The sequence below is a fragment of the Symphalangus syndactylus genome, chromosome 14 (genome assembly GCF_028878055.3).
Source record: "Symphalangus syndactylus isolate Jambi chromosome 14, NHGRI_mSymSyn1-v2.1_pri, whole genome shotgun sequence".
NCBI classification, from domain to species: Eukaryota; Metazoa; Chordata; class Mammalia; order Primates; family Hylobatidae; genus Symphalangus; species Symphalangus syndactylus.
This window is the reverse complement of record NC_072436.2, coordinates 85,346,671-85,364,282: the sequence shown is the minus strand read 5'-3', so window position 1 is coordinate 85,364,282 and position 17,612 is coordinate 85,346,671. Positions and strand designations below refer to the sequence as shown.

The window sequence follows — 17,612 nt, the reverse complement described above, 5'->3', positions numbered from 1 at the left end:
TGAATCATCTATAGAGGTAATTATTCTGTAAGCACTGGATTATAAAATCTCAAGAGTTTATGTCTACCTCAACATTATGTCCTTGGTGTCTGGTATAGTATTTTACATATGTTAGGTGCTTAGTAAATATTTGCTGAAGAAATGCAAGCAGAACAATCTAACACTGGGCAAAACTGAGGGGTTTTGAAACTAGTCTAATTTGAATAAATGTGACCTAACTGGTGAATTTTTTTGTAATTTCAAAAATCCATATTAGCATATCCAAAGCTATAATCCAAACAATTGTACATAATCATGCCCAGCTTTAAGAAAGAGGACAGGTCAATGTGAAGCCCAGGAAAAAAGAGCCAAAAGTTAAAAATTTACCTGGGGGATCTTACATTAGGTCCATAGTATAAGCAGGCTGGGCTGGTTGTCAGGTATAATCTTATAATGGAGACTATACATATTACAAGTAGTCATGAAGATCCTTAAATTAACTAATTCTAACTATATTTTCATCTGAAAATTTGCCCATTATGCTTTAACTTCCTATTTGGGTTTACCTATAGTCAAAGAACATGCTGACCACTAATACGACTTTTCTGTTCTATTTACTAGATGGCTGTATTTCTTAAAATACATTAATAAACTGGTATTGCAGCCTCTTAGGATACTAACATGAAATAGTGGATAAGAAACCAATCAAATCTGTTATTGCATTCATAAAATTCAGTTGTAAGACATGTAAAGCTAGGGACCAGACCCAAGAAAATGCAAACAATATATTACTGTGTGAAATCATTTCCATGGAGACAGGTAGTCTTCTGAGATATCTCCCACTGTGGAAAATAAACAACTGCAAGTAAACATAAATACAACTTCAGGATTCAATTATCTATTTAAATTAAAATAATTGGGAATACCTTCGGAAAGTTCACTAGTTCTGGATATCTGTTCCAGCTCCCAGCCAAGATGTAATGATTCATCCATACTTTGTTTCTGTGCCATTTCCAAGGTCATATTTTCTTCCATTAATTCTTCAATCTTTTTTCTATCCATATCTCGTTCCTTTTTTATTGGCAAGGATTAGGGAGAGAAAAAAAAGCTAAGAAACAGTATAATTTTGAGCAAATACTTTATTTCTCACAACTTTTATTTATCAGAAACTCAGTAATAATTATGAGTTCCTTAAATTTTTCAGTTTTGAAGGCAATTATAATTATTACTGGTCATTATACTGATTAAGTGTCTGACATCCTTTTAAGCTGATCTTTGGGGACACAATGAAAATTCTTCTTCATAGTCAACATACTGTTTCAGTGATATAACAAAAGAATTATGAACCAATGCTAAATTTTAGCAATCAGATTTCTGTATTTTTAAAGACATGCTTACACAATAGCTTATTGTGGTATTAAAAGGTTGAAGACAAAATTCGTAAGTAACATGCTTCTGTAACAAAACCAGAAATTTCTACTACTTTTATATTTATATAAAGTTGGAGGCATCTAATTTATTTAGCTCTCTCTTCTCTGTTAAAGCCTCAAGGACACTAGCCATCCTTGCCAATACAGGGAAATCAGCTGAATCTTGGAAGTTTCCCTTAAAGGCCATGTACCTGATCTACCTCTTAAAACTTACCATTTCCATATCATGAAGTTTAGCTTTTAGTTGTAAGTTCTCTTTTTCTAATTCATGTAATTTATCAGAACGAGCACGAGTTCCTTCTAGTTGGTCTTCCAACATGGTTTTTGTTTCTAATAAAACTTGATTGTCTTCTTTTAATTCCTATAAACATTTATCACAAATGTGTTAATATCTGTTAATTTTTTAAAGTTATGGAACATAAAGATTATCATAAAACATTAAGCCATCTTTATCAACAGTTCTATGCATGAGTAAACCTACTGAGTAACAGAAATACAATTAATGTTTTCTTGGCTTCCTTTTTACCCTAGAATGCAAACAAAACACTCAGTTCTTAAGATATGTACTACTACTATAACTTCACATTAAATTGTTGGGGTATATTTAACTTCCTTAGTCACAAGGATAAGGAATTAACTAAGTACAAGTAGTCTTCCAGATATTTAAGATACAACTCTCCATGGAATCAAGGCTTAATGTATTGACTAAAATAGATTTAAATATTTCTCTGTATTTGGTGCTATAACTTGGAAGTGAAGGGCTTGAGGTTTTTGCAGTAAAATACCAAGACTTAAACCAGAACTCAAATAAATCATAAACCAAGGCTCTATTAATAAATATTTTACATAAATACACCTTGAGGAAATCCTTAAAAGTCCCTGCATATGTTTTGAAGACAAGTGTTCACAATTCTATCTTGCTAAGTTATATACCTATGGTTTCTAAACTAAAGTCTAGAAAAAGTATACTAAGACAGTGGTATTCATGAGAATCCCTTAACAGTGTCATGCATACACACGTCTTTAAATAACTGGCAAATAATTAATATGTACTTTATCTCTACAGTCCTATTGGGTCTACTTACTGGTAACCTTTAAGCTAAAATGTTCTAACTACTTTCTCTTATGTTTTCGTTTCTTGATTTTGTATACTCCCTCCTTCTTATCCTAATACTGAAACTGACCAAAATCTCCTGTTTACAGATAATGAGGAAATTAACTGAGAAAGAAGATACAAGATCTGTCAAATTCTGTTTTTTTGTTTTGTTTGAGACAGAGTCTCACTCTGTCGCCCAGGCTGGAGTGTAGTGGCGTGATCTCGACTCACTGCAACCTCCACCTCCTGGGTTCAAGCGATTCTCCTGCCTCAGCCTCCTGAGTAGCTGGGCTTACAGGCATGCACCACCATGCTTGGCTAATTTTTGTATTTTTAGTAGAGACGGGGTTTTGCCACATTGGCCAGGCTGGTCTCGAACCCCTGACCTCAGGTGATCTGCCCATCTCGGCCTCCCAAAGTGCTGGGATTACAGATGTGAGCCACCGCGCCCAGCCTGACCTGTCAAATTCTTGTCAAACTCAACTGCATGTAACACTGAACTGTAACTATCAAGTTAGAATATTTTTTCATTTGTTTGCATATATATAGGCTTCATTAATCTTAATTTAGTGATCTCAGTTAAGAAGCAATCTGAAATTATGTTTTGCTTTCACTTTTGGGAAAAAGTCTGAAATTAATAGAAGTAAATATTTTGACTACAAGGGAAGGACTTCAAAGGTCTGCTCTATATATGATGCTAAGAAAAGGAATGAAAGAAGAGCCCCAAAGAGTTCAATAAAATTAGTAATATCCACAGATCCCTTTTGTAAAAGTCTAACTAAGAGCAATATGCTAATCTATCATAAAATAAACATACCCAAATGTATTTACTGTTTGTTCACCATTTCAAGAGTTTCTCATGTTTATTAACTGCATTTTAAATATGTTAAAATTCTAATACAGAAAAAAAAATAATGGTTAATTATGCAACATACCTCAACTCTTGCCTTATAAAATTCAATATCATGTAGTCTCTCTTTATATCTGCTGACTTCACTTTCAAGCTTATCAACTCTGATTGCTTTCTCTCGAAGTGCATCTAATTCATCTCGGTACATTCTGGCAGAGCGAGCATCCGAAAGCAAATTCATGTTCTAAATAAAAATTAAAAATTATATTTTAATTATTTTCTGTTATCAACTTGTTATTCTTTGTTGCACAATTTGATAAATTTATTTATTTATTTGTTTTTTTGAGATGGAGTTTCACTCTTGTTGCCCAGGCTGGAGTGCAATGGTGCAATCTCAGCTCACTGCAACCTCCGCCTCCCAGGTTCTTCTCCTAGCTCAGCTTCCTAAGTAGCTGGGATTACAAGCTCCCACCACCATGCCCGGCTAATTTTTGTATTTTTAGTAAAGATGGAGTTTCGTCATGTTGGCCAGGCCGGTCTCAAACTCCTGACCTCAGGTGATCCACCTGCCTCAGCCTCCCAAAGTGCTGGGATTACAGGCATGAGCCACCACACTCAGCTGATAAATTTTATGGTATGTAAATTATATCTAAATTTGTTTTTTAAGTGGGGAGATATAAACACTTTTTTTTTTTTTTTTTTCTGAGACAGAGTCTCGCTGTCGCCCAGGCCGGAGTGCTGTGGCGTGATTTCGGCTCACTGCAGGCTCCGCCCCGGGGTTCACGCCATTCTCCTGCCTCAGCCTCCTGAGTAGCTGGGACTACAGGCACCTGCCACCTCGCCCGGCTAATTCTTTGTATTTTTAGTAGAGATAGGGTTTCACCGTGTTAGCCAGGATGGTCTTGATCTCCTGACTTCATGATCTGCCTGCCTCTGCCTCCCAAAGTGCTGGGATTACAGGCGTGAGCCACCGCGCCCGGCCTACTTTTTTTTCCAATATCTTGGATACGTTGCTAAAATTTTTTTAAAGTCTTTTTTTAAAAAATTGAAGTATTTTAAACATATATATACATTTATGTTCATATTTTTTAAATATGCTATCTGTCAGGAATGTAAAAAATATTCAGGATATTTTAAAATAAGTTAATATCTATGTAACACAACCATTTGCAATTAATTTATGGTGAAAAAGTTAATTTTAAAATAAAAGATGGTAAAAATACAGAAAAGGCAAACAATATTACTAAAATAAATCATTAATTACTGTATAGAAGTTTCTATAGATATGTTGTGACATACCAAAATCTTGCTTTTTTTAATGCTTCCAAATAAAATAATTAGTGCATATATTAATGTCATTTGAGACAAATATTAAAATCCAACCTTTTAAAAGCCTTACTGTAATCCTTTAGGATAGTAGTTCTTAAAGTGTAATCCAGGGTCTTCTGTGGGCCCTGAAACCTTTTCAGGGAGTTCAGGAGGTCAAAACTATTTTCATAATAACCTAAGACATTATTTGTCTTTTTCACTTTCATTCTCTCATGAGGGCACAGTAAAGATTTTCCAGAGGCTACGTGGTGTGTGACATCTTAACAGACTAAATGCAGAAACAGCTATGAGAACCTAGTAGTAGTCATCTATTAAGCAAGGTATTAAAGAGATCGGCAAAAATGTAAAATAGTACCGTTCTTTTAATTATTCTTTGTTTTGGTAAATAATGGTTATTTCATTAAAATACCTATGTATCTATTCATCTACCTTTTTTTTTGTTTTTTTTTTTTTGAGACAGAGTCTCACTCTGTCATGCAGGCTGGAGTGCAGCAGTGGCACAGTCTCAACTCACTGCAACCTCCACCTCCCAGGTTCAAGCGATTCTTGTGCCTCAGCCTCCCAAGTAGCTGGGATTACAGGTGTGTGCCACCACACCCAATTAATTTTTGTATTTTCAGTAGAGACAGGGTTTTGCCATGTTGCCCAGGCTGGTCTTGAATTCCTGGCCTCAAGTGATCTGCCTGCCTTGCCCTTTCAAAGTGCTGGGATTACAGGTATAAGCCACCACGCCCAACCTATTTATTTATTTTAGAGATGGAGTCTAACATGGAATGGGTTATTTTTTTAATGACTTTTTTTTTTTTCCTTTGAGACAGGGTCTCACTCTGTCACCCAGGCTGATCACTGGCACATTCATAGCTCACGGCAGCCTCGACCTCCCAGGCTCGAGTGATCTTCCCACCTCAGTCTCCCAAGTAGCTGGGACTACAGGCGTGTGCCTCATTACGTGGAGCTAATTTTTTCATTTTTTTGTAGCAATGAGGTTTTGTCACATTGCCCAGGCAGGTCTTTAACTCCTGGGCTCAAGCAACCCACCTGCCTTGGCCTCCCAAAGTGCTAGGATTGTAGGCATGAGCCACTGAGCCCAACCCAAGTGACTTAATTTTTTTTTTTTTGAGACAGAGTCTCACACTGTTGCCCGGGCTGGAGTGCAATGGCATGATCTCGGCTCGCTGCAACCTCCACCTCCCAGGTTCAGGCAATTCTCCTGCCTCGGCCTACTGAGTAGCTGGGATTACAGGTGCCCACAACCATGCCCAGCTAATTTTTTGTATTTTTAGCAGAGACAGGGTTTCACTATGTTGGCCAGGCTGGTCTCGAACTCCTGACCTCTTGATCCACCTGCCTCAGCCTTCCAAAGTGCTGGGATTACCAGCGTGAGCCACCGCACCCAGCCAGACTTAAGTTTTTAAAATTTCATAGTTTTAGTTTCTAATATGGTAAATACCAATAGATATAATCCACATTAAACCAATCCTCATTAGTGGTGAGGAGGCTTGAGACCAAAAAGACTGCTTTAGAGAGAACCTTTAGAGAAAACTACCGCTTTAGAGAAAACCAACATACATAAAAAAAACCCTGCTGCCAACAAGTAGAAAAGCAGCCACAGCATGTCTAGAAATAAAGACTATGAAGCCCAGTCTCATTTATCTATGAAGGTCTCAGTTTATGATCCTGCAATTACAGTATTCCCTGCATCTAAAATGTCAGATATGGGGAAGTTAAGGGAAGAAACAACTATCCAGCCTTATCCTAATCCTTAGCACTTATGGATTAAAGAGCTCATACACTAACCCCAAATAAAAATGAAACATTAGAGTGATTGTAAAAGGGAACTATTAATTACTCTTGGTTTAAGGTGAAAAAAGAAGAAGCTGCTGTAAAATAAAGATACTTTTTAAAAAGTTTTAATCTTATTTAATAGGAAAAGTGAAAAAAATCAAAAAGCATTCTATCATATATAAGTTAGCATAAAGCACTATCAGGGAGCAGAGACACAGAGAGATACACATAAAGAGCATAGTTTACAGTAGAGGTGTTCTAGCTTCCAAGGCCACAGAAGCCAAACACATCAAAAAGAAAAATGTGGAACTACCCCAGTCCTAAGTAGCTCTTTTGAATCTTAGCAGAGTTTGAATAGCATTAATATGGAAGAAAGTTTGGCTCTGACATTTTTGAAGAGAGAGACTCTGAAAAAGTCATCCAATCTCTTGAAGCCTCAGGAACCTCTTTTATTTACATAAAGCATTGAAGTAAAGGTTATAAGTTACAGGGAACAAAATCAATTTCCAATTACTTGGTGGTCCTAAATAATAGATATTCCAGGTACAAACCTCTTGTTGCAGCCTTTTGAGTTCTATTTCCATTTGCTCAAGTTCTTGTTTACAATCCAACAACTGTTCAGTCTTTTCCTCCCTTAAATGCAAAAATATATTCATTAAGTATACTATTTTTGAAAACTGTGATCATCATCTGCGTTAATGTAAATGTATCATCATTACTAAATAACTAGTTGAACATAGTATTAGCCATAATCCTAATCTAGAAGAGAAAAAAAAAGATAGATATTAGGAATTTATATAATTAGATGCCATTAATAAAACCTCTTCCCTAATGTTTTCCAAAGGCTGACCTCAATGGCTAATGTTCTCATAGTATGTAATACGGTTTTTCCCTTTCTCTCCTTTCATCTTTCCTGCCCTTCCATTTCCACTCTTCTTTCTCTCTTCCTCACTCTCTGCAGTCACAGACAGTTAAGCTAAGAATTTTTTTTGAGACAGAGTCTCACTCTGTCACCCAGGCTAGAGTGCAATGGCGCAAACTTGACTCACTGCAACCTCTGCCTCCCAGGTTCAAGCAATTCTCCTGCCTCAGTAGCTGGGATTACAGGTGCCCACCACTATGCGGGCTAATTTTTTTATTTTTAGTAGAGACGGGGTTTCACCATGATACTCAGGCTGGTCTCAAACTCCTGACCTCAGATGCCACCTGCCTTGGCCTCCCAAAGTGCTGGGATTACAGGCGTGAGCCACCGTGCCCAGCCTAAGCTAAGACTTTTTATGCAAGGCAGTTCTACCTGTGTCTAAGACTTATAAGGGTCTCCAACTATTTTCAACATTTACAGTGGCTGAAAGGAAATTATATACTTCCAATTGCCGTTAAGATACTAAAAGCTTTACTTCTCTATTGGTTTCTGCCCTGTAGCCTATAAACATCCTCAAATTTCTTCTATTAGTTTTTCTCTTAGAATGGCTTTACTTCTAATCTCCATTTTCTCTCTCCTTCACAGTCAAGCTCCTTAAAATAAGCCTCTACTCACTATCTCTATTTTTCTACCTTCTGTTCTATAATAATAAAGTAAATGTTCACTGTATAAAACAACTTATTGTTCTCATCTCCTTGTGCCCTTACATTTTTCAAAACCATTATATATTAATATATATTATAAAATATAATGTGTATATTATTTAAAACATATTATTAAAAATATACGTATGTATATATTTTAAGAGACAGGGTTTCACTCTGACGCCCAAGCTGGAGTGCAGTGGCATGATCACAGCTCACTGCAACCCTGAACTCCTGGACTCAAGTGATCCTCCTGCCTCAGCATCCGGAATAGCTGGGACTATAGGCATGCACCACCACTTCTGGCTAATTTTTTGTAGAGATGGGTTCTCACTCTGTTGTCCAGGGTGGTCTTGAGCTCCTGGCCTCAAGCAATCTTCCTGCCTCAGCCTCCCAAAGCACTGGGATTACAGGCATGAGCCATGGTGCCCAGCCCAAAACCACAATTTTTAATGGTAGAAAAATATTCCCTTTGCTAGAGAAACCATACTTTATTAAGTGGATTCCATTTTTCATTGTACTATATAATCTTTTAGTAAATAAGCTCATTACTATACATAAAATCCTATGTATTTCAGGACAGTTTTCTTTTTCTTTTCTTTTTTAAGAGAAAGGGTGTCACTATGTTGCCCAGCTTTGCTTTGAACTCTTAGGCCCAAGAATTCCACCTCAGCCTCCTAAGTAACTGGGACTACAAGTGCACACTGCTGTGCCTGGCTTTTAGGACAGATTTCTAAAAGTGCATTACAAGTTAAAAGGCATTTGAAACACGTTAAGTATCCCTTATCTGAACTGCGTGGGACCCAGAAGTATTTAGAATTTTTTCGGGTTTTTTTTCCCCCATCTGAGACAGAGTCTCACTCTGTTACCCAGGCTGGAGTGTAGTGGTGCAGTCCCAGCTCACTGCAGCCTTGACCTCCCGGTTCAGGTGATCCTCCTGCCTCAAGCTCCCACGTAGCTGGGACCACAGGCACGTGCCACCACACCCCTAATTTTTAAAAATTATTTGTAGAGACGGGTCTCCCTCTGTTGCCCAGGCTGGTCTCAAACTCCTGAGCTCAAGCAATCCTCTTGCCTCAGCCTCCCAAAGTGCTGGAATTATAGGCGTAAGCCACCATGCCCGCCTCATTTTAACCATTTTTAAACATATAATTCAGTGGCATTAATTATGTTCACAATGTTGAATGTTGGCCATTCCTTATATCTGTTAACACGCAGAATTCAAAACAGATGTCTACAGAAAAATATGCACCTGAATGTTCATAGCAGTATTATTCCTAATAGCCAAAAACTGGAAAGAATTCAAATGCCCGTCAACCGAAAAATTGCTAATCAAAATCCAGTATATCCATTCAGTGGAATATTACTCAACTCTAAAAAGAATAAAGTATTGATACATGCTACAACATGGATGAACCTGGAAAACATTATGCTAAGTAAATGAAGTAAATACAAAAGGCACGTATTGTATGATTCCATTTATACAATAAAATGTCCAGAATAGGCAAAGTCATGGAAACAAAAAGTAGATTAGTGATTGCCAGGAGCTGAGGGCAAAGATAGTGACTGTTACTAAATATGGGGTTTCTTTTTGTGGTGATGAAAATGTCGGGAAATTGGTGTGTGGGCCGGGCGCAGTGGCTCACTCCTGTAATCCCAGCACTTTGGGAGGCTGAGGAAGTGGATCACAAGGTCGGGAGCTCAAGACCAGCCTAACTAACATAGTGAAACCCCGTCTCCACTAAAAATACAAAAATTAGCCAGGCGTGGTGGTGCACGCCTGTAATCCCAGCTACTCAGGAGGCTGAGGCAGAATTGCTTGAACCCGGGAGGCGGAGGTTGCAGTGAGCCGAGATCATGCCATTGCACTCCAGCCTGGGCAACAGAGTGAGACTCCACCTCAAAACAAAAAAACAAAAAAACAAGAAATTGGTGTGTGATGACTGCACAACTCTATGAATAAACTCTATGAAAAAACAACTGAATTGTTCACTTTAAAAGGATGAATTTTCTGACCTGCGAATTATATCTCAATAAGTCTTTTATTTTTTTGAAAAATAATGAATAGTATATATTAGAAAAATTCTTTCAAAACATGGGATTTATGGAGGCAGAGTTAAAGGGAGTCTTTGGTAGTATTAACTACTGCATAAAAGTGAAATTACTATTTTAAATTTAAAAATTACTTTTTTCACTCATCACAAATTATACTTTTACTCTATATGTTTATAAATCAAAAGCAATTATATCATAATGTACTGCCCCATAAATGAGTATGCTGTTAATTTGCACTTTCTGATTGTAATTACTTATTGTATAGTTTCCATTCAGTATAAGGCAACCTGCTGTTTTTGTCTACCATGATTTCTGCACTTCATTCACTTTAGTAGAGATTTGTCCCAATAAAAAGAACTAATAGGAGATTTACTTCTTTTTAATAATAGAAGAAATCCATAAAGAAACACATTTTCAAAGGGCAACGAAGATATTAGATGGTATTTGTTGAAAAGCTAGTTACTGGGAATACTAGTTACAATACTGGCACATTTATTTACCCATTAAAAATATCCATTTACATTTTCTGATCAGTATTAGAAAACCAAATTTCATCAATCTCCTCAAGTTGTCTGGAATTTTAATATACTCTATGTCCAAGTAAATTTTATTTAAAACTTAAATTTGAACATAGTGCAAAACCTTAAACAAATTCACAGCCATCACTACGGTTCTAATTGCATGCTTTATCTAAAGACTGGAGAAGATTGTGCTAAATTATATGGAGCAAACTAGTGTTCACTATTTAGACTATCCATTAACTGCCAGTCAAACTAATAACAGCAATCTCTTCCCTAATTTTCCTGGTGCAGCTGTTTATAGAATATCATGGGCGTGTTCATTTCAATAGATACGTAATAATGCAGACATCCACAAATGAAAGCTGTTATTTTTTATTTTCAAATTTTCCTATGGACTGTAATATTTTTTCTACCTTGCATATTCAATCACTTTCTTTAACTACTTTAAATAATCAGTAAATAAATTTAATTGCTACATTGTGGTTTTAAATTTAAAATCTATATTCTGAAGCTCAAATTCCAAGAAACCAAACCAAAAAAAAAAAAAAAAAAGCCCCCACAACAAAAATCCTTTGTTCTTTTAAAAGTACAAAATGAAAACAAATCTCCAGCAGAGACTGATCACATATCTTCACTTGTGGTTCACCAAGGAATGCCTATGTAACATTTACACTTACTTTTCTGTAATGGTCTTAAAATTAAGAAAATACAATTTCATCAGCACTAATCAAAGCTGAATGCAGTCATGCATCGTTTAAATATAGGAATACACTCTAACGAGTTAGGTGATTTCATCACTGGGCAAACATCACAGAGCATATAGTACTTACACAAATCTAGATGGTAATAGCCTGCTATATACCTAGGCTATATGGTATAGCCTATTGCTTCTCAAACTTATACAGCATGTGACAGTACTGAATACTGCAGGCAACTGTAACACAATGGTTAAGTATTTGTGTTTTTAAACATATCTAAACATAGAAAAGGTACAGTAAAAATAAGGTATAAAAGATAAAAAATGGTATTTTTTTTTTTTTTTTGAGAGAGTCTCGCTCTGTTGGCCAGGCTGGAGTGCAGTGGTGTGATCTTGACTCACTGCAACTTCCACCTCCTAGGTTCAAGCGATTCTCCTGCCTCAGTCTCCCAGGTAACTGGGACTACAGGTGCCTACCACCATGCCTGGCTAATTTTTGTATTTTTAATAGACACAGGGTTTCACCATGTTGGCCAGGCTGGTCTTGAACTCCTGCCCTTAAGTGATCCACCCGCCTCGGCCTCCCAAAGTGTTGGGATTACAGGCATGAGCCACCGCACCGGCCATGTTTTTAATATAATAAACTTAAAAATTTTTAAACTTAACTCTTTTATAATAATGTTTAGTAACGTTTAGTTAAAACATAAACACATTGTACAACTGTACAAAAATATTTTCTTTCTTTATATCCTCATGCTTTTTTTTTTTTTCTTTTTTTGAGACAAGAGTCTCGCTCTGTCGCCCAGGCTGGAGTGCAGTGTCACCATCTCGGCTCACTGCAACCTCCACCTCCCTGGTTCAAGCAATTCCCCTGCCTCAGCCTCCCAAGTAGCTGGGATTACAGGCGCACCCCACCATGCCCGGATAATTTTTTTGTATTTTCTAGTAGAGATGGGGTTTCACCATGTTGGCCAGACTGGTCTTGAACTCCTGACCTCAGGCAATCCGCCCACCTCAGCCTCCCAAAATGCTGGGATTACTGATGTGAACCACCGCGCCTGGCCTATATCCTTACTCTATAAGCATTTTTCTTTTTTTACTTTTAAACTTTTTTGTTAAAAACTAAGACACGCACTAGCCTAGGCATACACAGGGTCAGGAACATCAAGGCGTTACTAGATGATAGGGATTTTTCAGCACCATTGTAATCTGACAGGACCACCATCATATATGTGGTCCATTGTTAACTGAAACATCGTTATATGGCACATGACTGTATTTACCTTTACTAAGTACGTAACTCAGGCATTTCAATGCAAGATACATACACGAAACTATTTTTTGGTAACAGTATAATGCAAAGAACTCAGTCTTTTAAAACATTAAATTTTGGGGGGGAGAATAGGTGCAAAACATTAATTTTAAAAGAGTTAGACTTATTGATCTCCATCAGTAGTTCCTAGTAATTTGGATTTCAAGGAATGTAAAGACAAAAAATTAAGAGCCCAAATTTGCCAAATGAGGACATTATTTTATTTAAAAACATACATTATTTTATTTAAAAAAATACATACTAGAAGGCTAGAAAGGCCATAAATCCAGAATAAAAGGCATCCTTTAAACTGTTTAGGTTTAACAATAGGAAAATCTTATGCCAACCTCCTTATTTTTCTCATTTTGACACATACTTGTGAAAACACTGACACAAGCTAGCAATATTTCCATAAGCTTAAAAATATTGTTTAGGTCACCTTTGGGACCATATAAATTCAATGAACCTCAAAAATCAGCAACTTACAATTCCTGCCTAAGCCTTCTTATCTTGGCTTTAGCATCTGCCAGTTCCACCGACAGATGTTGTCGACTTTCTGTTCGCTTCATGCCTGGAGAACCACAGGGTGACTGTGCAGATGAAGAGGCATGGGGTAGAAAATGAAGACCATCTCGCTCTTCAGAGAGTTCCATGATAGTCTAGAAATACACACAGAATCACTTTCAGTATTCCACATATTAGCAAACTAAACACATCGACACGATCCACTAGGTCTAAGAATTGTACTACAATACCAAAAACAATTCACTGGTCAAAAGCATCTTAACTATCATATTTAGTTGTCATTCTTAAAAGTTTCATTCAACAGTTCATGCATGAGCTACTTAGCAAATGACACTAAACAAGATAATAATGTTTTTCCCTTCCTAGTTTTTTTCTTTTTATTTATTTATTTTTAAAGTTCTGGGGTACACATGCAGGGTATGCATGTTTGTTACGTAGGTAAATGTGTGCCATGGTAGTCTGCTGCACCTATCACCTAGGTATTAAGCCCAGCATGCATTAGCTCTTTTCCCTAATGTTTTCCCCACCTGGCCTCCACTGACAGGCTGCAGTGAGTGCTGTTCCCCTCCCTGTGTCCATGTGTTCTCATTGTTCAGCTTCCACTTGTAAGTGAAAACCTGTGGTGTTTGCTTTTCTGTCCCTGCATTAGTTTGCTGAGGATAATGGCTTCCAGCTTCATCCATGTCCCTGCAAAGGACATGATCTCATTCCTTTTTATGGCTGCATAGTATCCCATGGTTTATATGTAACACAGTTTCTTTATCCAATCTATCATTGAGGGCATTTGGGTTCATTCCATGTCTTTACTATTTTTCCCTTCCTAGTTTTTTTAACAAAAGAAATCAATTATGATGAAAATGATTAGATTAGACAGCCAATGTTGGAAAGGCATAAAAGACCTGTTGACATACAAAAGAAATAAACCCAAAAGTGATTTGGCCAGAACTATGTTGTCCAATATAATAGCCAGTAGCATAGGTGGCTATTTAATTAAAAAATTTTTAAGTTAAAAATTCAGTTCCGGGCCGGGCACAGTGGCTCACACCTGTAATCACGGCAATTAGGGAGGCTGAGGAGGGCAGATCATTTGAGGTCAGGAGTTCAAGACCAGCCTGACCAACATGGTGAAATCCCACATGTACTAAAAATACAAAAAAATTAGCTGGGCATGGTGGTGCGCACCTGTAATCTCAGCTACCCGGGAGGCTGAGGCAGGAGGTTACAATGAGCCAAGATTGCTCCACTGCACTCGAGCCTGGATGACAGAGTGAGACTTCATCTCAAAAAAATAAAATAAAATTCAGTTCCTTAGTCACACTAGCCACATTTCAAGTGCACACAGCCATTACTGTATGCACTGGGACAGCCCAGAAATACAATCTTGGACAGCCCAGAAATACAATCTTGCCATCACTGCAGAATTGGACAGCACTGTTCTTGAATTATGAACAGGGTTCTTGGAGGGTCCTAACAATACCTCAAAGGTTTAGCTCAATCTCTTTACTCTGCAGTAAGTAACTGAGGCACAGTGATTGATTTCTCCATAATCACACAACTAGCTAATATGCCATGACTCCAGGCCAGTCTAACTCCACATCTTATGCTCTAATAGTAGTTCCAATCTGCTTCCTATCTCAAAGATAGATTCCTTCCTTCCTTCTGCTTCCCATCTCAAAGATTCCTTCCTTCCTTCCCTTCCCTCCCTCTCTTCCTTCCCTTCCCTCCCTTCCTTCCTCCCTCCCTCCCTTCCCTTCCCTCCCTCCCTTCCTTCCTTCCTTCCTTCCTCCCTCCCTCCCTCTCTCTCTCTCTCTCCCTCTCTCTCCTCTCTCTCCTTTCTCTCTTTCTTTCCCCTCCATGGGACACAAACCTCCCTTTCATTTTCCTAAATCTAAACTTTCAGGGCTATATGTACCTATTCCTCCATTCCCTTAATTTTCCTTTTGTTATCTGTAAATTCTCTTACTCTAAACCAATTTCTCAGGTTTTTCTTTCAAACTTCTCAGGCAAATAAACTGTCTTATATAGCAATTTCAGCTGTACTACTATTCTAGAAAGAATGGGTGGGGTTACCACCTTGGGATCATGAAATAAGCATCCTTGCTTTATTTCTCATCACCAAGTCTTATCTGCCTTCCTTGAATCATTACTTTTTTTTTTCAACATCTACCAGAATTCATTTCTTTATCCTCACGATACATTTCAGCACCTGTATCAAGGTCTGTCTTACCTTCTTGCCAGTAACTATTGCTTTCCGATTCCAGTATGTCTGTTGATGAACCTCAGAATGTTACTTCCCATTTCTTTTTCTCCCTACTAATTTCATGTCCACTCCTTATTCAATACATTCAGTTTTCTCCAGCAAACGAAGCAATTCTTCTATTGTAGCATGCCTCCTTTACTATCATTTTCCTATGTCACCGTATCTACTCCTGAACCTTTAATCACTCAACTCCTCCTCGCTTTTACTCAGTCCAAGAGATTACTCCTGGCTACTTTAGAGTTCCCACTCAGCCTGGAATTATAATTAGGCCCTTAAATGTCATCCTTATTGTGCTGTTACTGACTCACTCTTTGCAGAAAAAGAAAAAGGAATTAACATTTATAGAACTTGTGAGGGATTTTCCAACAAGATCTCATCCAATACTATAATTTGCAATAGAGGTATTACACCAGTTTTAGACATGATAAAACTTAGGCTCATATGGATTAAATAACTTAACCAAAGTCACCCAACCAATGATACGGATAGCAGAGATTCAAATTCATGTTTGACTCTAACACTGTTATCTTCCTGACCCACTATCAGTTTTCTCTATTTTTGCTCCAAGATGATAAAGCCCTAACAGAAAAACAAGAAGTTACACAGTCCTACTACAGATCTTGCTATCCATTTTCAATCAAACTCTTTCTACTGCCCATCTATCCTTTTATTGAAATCTTGCTGATTTCCTTTCAAATTTCCCTATGATGACTATGTAAATGTATTACCTTTTCTCACTTAAGCCTCCAACTGCAAACTGCTATCATTACTTCCAATAAATGACCTCTCCTCCAATTTGCCAAAGAAACAAAACCACCTGGGATTAACTCCTTTCTTCTTATGCATTTTTTTACTCCTAACAGATATTCCTTACTTAAACATTTCAATTTCTTTCTTCTTATTGGCTTTTTTCTCTTTGTTCTTCAAAGATATACAAGTTTCTTCAATCCAGGGGAAAAAAAATCACAATCCCTTCTTGGCACTTTTTGAAGGATGGTTCCTATTTCCAAGGACACTATTCAATTCTATCCCTCTATCAGCATGCTCATCACAACTTCCCTATCTCTATGTGAATAGTGTTATTAATCTCCAAGGTAGCCCAGGCTCCGTGTACTTGGAGTCAACTTTTATTTGTATATTTTCTTACTGTCTCAATTATCTTTAATCTTGCTTTCTGACATCTCCTGACTCTAACAAAGCTGACAGAGAGTAGTATTTAATATTTGTCTCATGCACAAATAAACTGGCACTTAATTATATGCTAGCTCATATTTTGTACTTACAAATAATGTAGTTTTCTCAATAAACCAGATACAATCTTTCTTACACCTCCTTTGTATCTCTCAATTTCTAATTTTATCTAGCATAGTATTTTATACAAAAATGGGTGCTCAAAAATATTCAATTAAGCAATTCACAAAATTAAGAACAGTAGAAAATACAGAAGACAGATACTACATTTGAACTTAGTAGGTGGTGAAATGGAGATATCTATCAAGAGCTTCCAGAAGTCAATGAACGACATATTACAAAATATTAAAAAGAAAAAAAGAAACCTGGTATTTTAAAAGTTAAGAGTTTCCAGAGTATTTTCCATTAAAGATTATTTAGATATTTTGACATTTCTCTAATGGCAGTAACTTCTTAAGTTCAAGCCTTCCTATACATTTTCAAAATAGTCTGACGCAAAAACAAACAAAATAATCTGACGGGAAATGTTTTTAAAGCATAACTAATTTCATATGCCCTCCCATTCCTGTAGCATATATATAAGAATATATATAGGAATATATACTATATGCTATAGGAATATATATAAAAATGATATACATCACTTTTGTACTTATCACTTTCAAAATTGTATTATAATTATTTTATTAAAATAACTTCCTTATTAGACTATAACAATCTTTGTTTCTTTTTTGAAATAGTTTGTCAGTTTTTTGCTCCCAAGCACAAGGCCTTGCAAAAACCAGGCGTTTCTTAATATATACTGAAGAATGAACATAAAAAGATACATCAATGCTAACGACAAAAAAAAAAAAAGGTGACCTATTAATTCTACTTGTAGAACTCATTATTAAGGAAAAGAAATTAGAGATGTGCTCAGTACAATCATGGATTTAGGCAAAGTTATTACAGTATTATGTTTCTAACCACGGGTAGTGAAGTTAAATCTGGCAAGTTACGTAACTACTTGGGGCTCG

At 36.9% G+C, this 17,612-nt stretch overlaps 1 protein-coding gene across 27 annotated transcripts in view; it reads right to left on the bottom strand.

Annotated features, from left to right (window-relative positions):
* Positions 1–17,612, bottom strand: part of CCDC88A (coiled-coil domain containing 88A) — a 135,742-nt gene that overhangs the window by 56,107 nt on the left and 62,023 nt on the right. For all 27 annotated transcript variants that reach the window (XM_055240567.2, XM_055240573.2, XM_055240574.2 and 24 more), the window contains exons 8-12: positions 13,107–13,279; positions 7,021–7,102; positions 3,441–3,599; positions 1,624–1,770; positions 906–1,050 (exon numbers count right to left, since the gene is read on the bottom strand). In XM_055240567.2, the coding sequence (XP_055096542.1) occupies positions 906–1,050; positions 1,624–1,770; positions 3,441–3,599; positions 7,021–7,102; positions 13,107–13,279 (706 nt within the window). The remainder of the gene's footprint in view (positions 1–905; positions 1,051–1,623; positions 1,771–3,440; positions 3,600–7,020; positions 7,103–13,106; positions 13,280–17,612) is intronic.